The sequence below is a fragment of the Nyctibius grandis genome, chromosome 10 (genome assembly GCF_013368605.1).
Source record: "Nyctibius grandis isolate bNycGra1 chromosome 10, bNycGra1.pri, whole genome shotgun sequence".
NCBI lineage: Eukaryota > Metazoa > Chordata > Aves > Nyctibiiformes > Nyctibiidae > Nyctibius > Nyctibius grandis.
This window is the reverse complement of record NC_090667.1, coordinates 10,825,825-10,832,652: the sequence shown is the minus strand read 5'-3', so window position 1 is coordinate 10,832,652 and position 6,828 is coordinate 10,825,825. Positions and strand designations below refer to the sequence as shown.

General features: G+C 46.7%; 1 protein-coding gene across 1 annotated transcript; it reads left to right on the top strand.

Moving 5' to 3' along the window:
• The first annotated feature begins 318 nt into the window (after positions 1–318).
• Positions 319–6,473, top strand: BNIP1 (BCL2 interacting protein 1). The gene is made up of 6 exons (XM_068409032.1): positions 319–411; positions 554–646; positions 857–948; positions 1,446–1,547; positions 2,276–2,394; positions 4,492–6,473. Exons 1-6 carry the CDS (start codon positions 328–330, stop codon positions 4,686–4,688), a joined length of 687 nt encoding a protein of 228 aa, XP_068265133.1. The 5' UTR covers positions 319–327; the 3' UTR covers positions 4,689–6,473.
• Positions 6,474–6,828: the final 355 nt, after the last annotated feature.

Below are 6,828 nucleotides of genomic sequence, written 5' to 3'. Positions count from 1 at the left end.
ACCCCTCACCGGCTAATAACCGCCTTTTCCGGCTTTTGCATAGTGCGTGAAGGAACATCTCACTGCCCGAAGAGCTACACGACCTGTAACACCGGCAGCGCTGAGGGAACGCGATACGCGCGGTTCAGCACGGGACCGCCGCTGTCGAACAGCACCGCCGCTCGCTGTTCGCCACACCGCGGGGGTTCGGCACCCGCGGGCCCCTTAGCTCAGCCCCCGCCGGGGCTCTGCGGAGCGGGCGGGAGGAGCCCCGGGGCGGCGGCCGGGCCCGGACCGCGGCGGTGCCGCCCGCAGGGGGCGCCCGCGGCCTCCCCGTCCCCTCCCAAGATGGCGGCGGCCGCCTGCGTGCCCGTGCGGGTCTGCCACCAGGAGATCGTCCGGTTCGACCTGGAGATCAAGGCGGCCGTGCAGGTACCGCCGCCCGCCCCCGCCGCGGGTCCCCCCTGCCAGGGCTGCAGGGCGGCCGCCGCCTTGCTCAGGGAGCCCCGGCCGCGCCGGGCCGGGCCGGGCAGCGCCCGCCGCGGGCCGCACTGACCGAGCCGTTGTCTTCCAGGACATCCGGGACTGCCCGGGGCCGCTCAGCGCCCTCGCCGAGCTCAACGCCGCCGTGAAGGAGAAGTTCCGCCAGCTCCGCGGCCGCATCCAGGTGAGGCTCCCGGCCGGGGGCCGCTCCGGTGACCGCCCTTTGCCCCAGGCCCGCGCCGTGCGGCCTGCCCGGGGGCGGCGGGGACTGCCGGCTGCGGGCTGTTAGTTGGTCCGATCGATCTGCTGTGAATTCACTCCCTGGCCGGGCTGTGCGAGTTGCAGGTGGCAGCAGTTGTTGATCAGATTTTCGTGTTTCTGCTTTCCGCCAAAGGAGCTCGAACAGATGGCGAAGGAGCAAGATAAAGAGTCGGAGAAACAAGCGTTACTGCGGGAAGTGGAAAACCATAAGAAACAAATGCTCAGGTGGGTCGGTCAGCCGGTGCTGGTTACAGATCCCCTGTAACCAGAGGGAATCTGACTTCTCTACAGTGTCTTTCGGATCCTGTTTTGCAAATAGGATCGCTGACATGATGCTGTTTTGCCCAGGAGCAAGAGAGGATCAGGGATGGAAAGAGTAGGACTCCCTTCTCCTGTCCTCTCTCCTCTCCTGGCTCCCTAACCATGGTCTGTCCCTTTGAGGAGTTGAGCATGTAAGTAGGTGGCTTGAGAGTCTGTCATTTGACAGCTGATGAGAGTCTGTCGTTTGACAGCTGGCACAGTTTTCTTCTTCCCTTGCTCCATAAATGATACACTTAGGAGAAGACATGACCGGACGGTGTATTGTGACTCTGTGGTGTAATGTAGAGAAAGTCCATGCATGTATCTGGGGTGCTCAGTTACAGTGGTGATTGCTTTCTGAAAATTGCTTTCGCTTGAAGCTGTTACCGTTGTGTTACAACATTTTACTCTTGTGATTTCAGCAACCAGGCAGCTTGGAGAAAGGCAAATCTAGCTTGCAAAATTGCTATCGACAACTCTGAGAAAGATCAGCTGCTGCAGGGAAGAGACTCCTTAAGACAAAGGTATTAGACCGTGCGACTGTACGACTTAAAGTATGTGCTCCATTCATTAGTTTTAAATGGAAGTGATGCAATGTTTTTGAGTTACTTAATTGTATCTGGAACATAGCTTTTCTTTTATGAGTGCATTTACCTTTTGTGGAGATTTAAGCTGTGAAGGATTGTGGTTTCAGGTTTTCTTGGCGTTGGCATGTCTAAGCGGAAGAGGAGCTAAGTTAGCCTTCGTAGTTTTTCTGACCGTCTTTTACATTAATTCCAATCAGGGTTATAAACAAGTAATGGATCATTATGCAAGCTGTTTTCATGTGCAAAACTGGATTTAAGCTTATATAATTTCAGTATTGAAAAGTTCATTTATTTAGTGTCATGAAGCATCGAATGGGATATTCAGGATAATAAAGTGGTAGTTTGTATCAGTGCTTCCATACCAGCTCATGAAGTTGTACAGTCATGGATGAATAACTGATGAAATATGGGCCCCCATGAGATTATGAACCACTAGCAGTTGTTTTGGCTCATAACTAATATTTTGTGATTTTTTTTGATTGTTTAGTGAAGACAATATGAATTTCTCATGCAGTAAAAACTAGTTGTCTTTTATACATCGGCAGAGATGTTCGGTGCCAAGCTCTGTTCTAAGCTCCCTGGCAGCAGCGTTTTCCCTGCAGTACCCAAACCCCAGACACATAATTTTATCGATTCCTGCTTTACTTTTTCCCTTTCTTTTTCAGGAAGACTACAAAGGAAAGTCTGGCAGAGAGTGCAAGTAACATCACGGAGAGTCTGATGGGCATTAGCAGGATGATGTCACAGCAAGTCCAGCAGAGTGAGGAGACCGTGCAAACCCTAGGTACGGATCCTGTTTGGGTGGTTGGGTGCGGGCTGGATGATTGAAGCACCTTTCACTAGTTCTGTTAGGATGGGAGAGCAAACTGACGTAGTGTAGAGCACAGTGGAGACCTGCTTTGCTGTAGGAGAACATACTGTGATGATAATTAAACGACTGTCCAGCAGAACTCCTCTAACAGTTGGACATAAACAGGAAATAATAATGTACGTTGCGTGCAGCTGTTTGTTGGAGTTTCTGTTTCATGATTTTGAAAAGGGAAAGGGGGCAGGATGAGGAGCTTTTGTTTTAGCTTCACATAAAAGCAATTGTAAAAGCAATGTGAGCTCACATGGTGCTAAGAGCGTGTTTGGGTTACTCTGTGCTACTGTCCTGGCATGCGTTTGGTAAAAGCAGAGAAGAAAAAGCATAGGTACAAGTCCATACACAGAGGAAACTTAGTATGGCTGGAAGACTGTTTTCACCCAGGCTCCAGCTGGGATGACTAAGAGACGAGGAGATCAAGTGACTTGAACCCGAGGTCACTTGCTCTGTCAGCAGTGCATCAGGGACTGTGAAACCAAGATTTCACCCAGTTCTTTGGCTTAGACTCCTAAGACAATAAATCAAGTGACCTGTCAGAACTGGTGATTCATGAAGCGTTTAGAAGTTGGATCTGTGTTGCCTGGGCCTCTTACTAGCTGTGCTTTTGGGCAGAAGAGAGAACAGTTTAAAGACGAGGATAAATAACACAACTTTTGCTCTTCTTGTTTTCTGCCCCCATCTGAGGGTGGCAGCTGGGCACCATTTGTTCATGCAGAAGTAGCATGTTTCCTCTCCCGTTAAAAAGACAGTTTGGCAGACGCTTTTTCACCCTGTTTCTGACTAAACAGCACTTGGAGTTCATCAAGGGAAAAACTATCAAAGGTCATTTACAAAACCCAGCTGCAAATTCTGAATCAGTAGTTGGAATTTCCTTTTTTCTGAGCAAGTCCTTTCCTAGAATGCAGTGAATATACGTGGCTGTGAGGCAGGGAAGCTCTGCTTTGTCATTCACGATGGGAAACAAGTTTTCTATTTTCACTTGGATCAAAATGCCTCTTTAAGATGGGACGTAATGGTTTGCAAAATATTACAGATGTATTTCTGCTATGCTTGTTTTTGGGAACCAGACAACATGCTTGGGAGTCTGACACCTCTTTAATCAACCAGTTCAGCATAGAGTGATACACCAGCGTTCACTGTCGTACAGGGCATGCATTCTGTAATATAACAAAAAGGGGACTCCTGGGCTTTTGCTCTCATTTAGTAATTTGGAAGGAGGAAGGCTGAGGAGTTTGAGGGATTTGTTTGCTTGTTTGTTTTCTCACAGGGAAAGAGAAGTTGCAAGGGACCGATGTTCCATCTTGCTGTTTTGGCATATTCACAAATTCTGTCTTTAGTTGAGACCAATCAACACACTTTTCCTCTAGCTGATTTTCTCTTTTTTATTAGGAAAAAAACCCCACAAAAATAATTATGTTTATCAAAAATAACTATTAAAAACGGTTTAAATTGTTTGAGCTGAATAATTAAGGAAGTCTTACTGCTGCATGCTGCTTTTTCACTTTCTGCAGCCCCATCTGAATCACACTGATTCACTGCTCTGGCTTGGGGGAACAGTTTCAGTTGTACAATTAATATAGTCAAATATTGACCTGTCCTGCTGCTGCTAGAACTGATGCTGATCGGGATTTCTCTCTCTTAAATTGGTGGTTCTAGCACCATTCTTATTTCACTGTGCTCCCAGCGAGCTCTCAGGTAGCACTGACTTTGTTCATAAAAAATGTGAACTAGATTTTATCTGGTAACCTAGAAATTAAAAATTCAGGAACAGGACGTAGGGCCTTTAAGCCATTCAGTAGTCTTATTTTACTTTGCGTCTTTCCTTTGCACATCAGGACTACTGAGTTGTGAAAGCTTCTGCAAGAACACTGTCTGCATTTGTCTTACCCATAAGTCAGTCTGACCCAGCAGGATCTCACAGGCACTATCTGTATTGCCAGACATTGCATGCGTATGTCCTTTGTCATGTATTTTTGAAGCACAACCAGCTGATTTTTTTTCCCCCCTTAATTTCAGCCAATTCTTCACGAACCATCCTGGAAGCAAATGAAGAATTTAAGTCCATGTCTGGGACAATTCAGTTGGGGCGAAAACTAATAACAAAGTACAATCGCAGGGAACTGACGGACAAGCTGCTCATCTTTCTTGCCCTTGCCTTATTCCTGGCCACGGTGCTCTATATTTTGAAAAAAAGACTCTTTCCATTTTTGTAAAATTCCAAAGCTAAACTGAACTACTACAAAAGATCAGAAGGAGATGCCGTAATAATGGTAGGGCTTTTAAATAAAATAATAAAGGGATATTGCAATAGCTGAAAGAGCATTAGAGCAGGCATGACTTTATACTGTTCCCACGGAGCATGCGACCTGCCTAAGAAGAGCTTAAATGAGCACGAGTCGGGAAGAAGCAGTAGATCAAGGGGTGGAAAGAAGACACACCAATTTGCCTGTAGTCTTGGGCAACCAAACACTTGAGGAACTAGGCACTCAAGGGTGCCAGTCTTAACTTTCAACCTCTCTTCATTTTGCTTTGAAGTTAACTTTTGTCCTTGGCTTGGACTGGAAGACACTTGAACATCTGTGTGTAAGGTGCTGAGAGGAAGGATGGAAGAGAGACACTCACATACATTCCGTTAATAAACTATTTATTGCATCCATGTAATGGAGCTCTGCCTGAAGGGCTGCCAGCCGAGCCTTTCTCCCCGGGGGGTAACGGGACTGGGAAAGCTCTGCGCTGGGGTTCATACATCCCGCAGAGGGCACTGGTGCATGGGAGCCGAGGGCGTGTTCTTGCCCTGGGAGCCCTGTAATACGCAGGCGAGGCAGAATGGATGTGGCTTTTTCCCTGTCATTTATTCATCATATTTCAGTGCAGCCTTCCTAATAGCCTTTCCTGAGGTGCAGAATTACACAAAGATTGAAATAAATTGACAATGTGCATGTTCTGGTTTTGAATAAGAAAGAAATTACTCGGCTTAAAAAAGATAAATTGCACAAAGTCGACGCATGTGTGCTTTCTAATAATACTAAAAGCCATGCTTCGGAAAAAGTCTTCTGGTGAGCAGACTGCTACTCAAGGAGAGCGCTGTGTAGTCTGCAAGTTGGGGCCACAATGGAGCAGGTTTCATCCAGCTCAGTGATGGTGGCTGTTGCATTTCACACGTGTCATCTCTAGCATCAGGCTCCTGCCCTCTCTAGAGCCCGCTCCTCCCTGTGCCCCTCTGCACAGATGTGTACAGACATACAAAGGGTGATAAAAGTGTGTGCAGCTGTCCTTTAGTCTTGGAAAATATGGCTTTAAATGCAAATAATATTTAAGACATGAAGATTATTTAGATTAGAAATAATCTAAATGAATAATTCAAATGAATTGCTGTGGAGCAGTTCCTATTTTCCAGATCAGCAGTGCAATGCTGTTCTAAGCAACTTCAGTCAATAAAATCCTCTTTTTGTGGACCCCTCACTGCTCCTAGCCCAGATGTAGCAGCGCGGCTTTGTTTTTTTCAGCCAGCTTGAAAACAGTCTCGTCTTTCTGAAACGCAGTACCTGCAGGTGGTCACACACTAGCTGCCTCCGTACTTCCTCCCTCGTGTGGATGCAATACAAAAATAGGTTGTTGCTAATCTCAGAGATACGGGGACGCTAAGCAGAGGAGAGCTCTGCTGTAAGCGGTGATGCAGCCTGACTGCCTGCAGGAAGTTTCACGGGGTTTATCTTTGCGACGTGCTCCCGTCAGGACCTAGATCAACTTTAAAAAAAGCAGGAGCTTTCTCACAGTGCTGAGAATTTCAGTAACTTTTTTTTTTAAAGGGTTGATCTTTTTGGATGGGGATTGTAATGTAGCAGTTTGGGGGAAAATAGAAGGTCTGTTGCTGTATGTTGGCTTTTGCTCTGTTCTTATCTTGTTACTGAAATTTTAGCTTTCAGACCTTGACCTGCTGGAACACTTTGAGGGCAAAAACTAACTTTTAAGAACCTTCCTTATGACATTTGCTTTCTGTTGCATCCGGATTTCATTAAAAATAAAATCTAATCCTTTTGTAAACATACCTACCTGCTCTGCATAAACTGGCTGTCAATTTACAGTCCTTAGAGACAAGGGAAATAAGTAAAAAAAGATCAAGGACAACTGGACCTTTTGTGAGAGAGGAAGAGTAGGAATCCTCCCTGGGACACAACAGGTTGATCTGCAGCACTTGGTACTTGAACCGTTTCCTTCCACAGGCAGCCAGAAAGCAGCCAGGCTCCTGATGGGCCACAGTCCTGAGAAGAAATAATCAGTGGAGACAGCAAGATAAATGGTGTTTCCCCTTTGGGGTAAGAAGGGTGATTTGGTAAAGCACCATCACTAACA

Excerpts from the sequence above, each read along its gene's own strand:
- BNIP1 (XM_068409032.1), top strand. The coding sequence starts at position 328 with ATGGCGGCGGCCGCCTGCGTGCCCGTGCGGGTCTGCCACCAGGAGATC. Across the intron at positions 647-856 it reads AGCTCCGCGGCCGCATCCAG|GAGCTCGAACAGATGGCGAA; the intron begins GTGAGGCTCCCG and ends TTTCCGCCAAAG. Across the intron at positions 949-1,445 it reads CATAAGAAACAAATGCTCAG|CAACCAGGCAGCTTGGAGAA; the intron begins GTGGGTCGGTCA and ends TTGTGATTTCAG.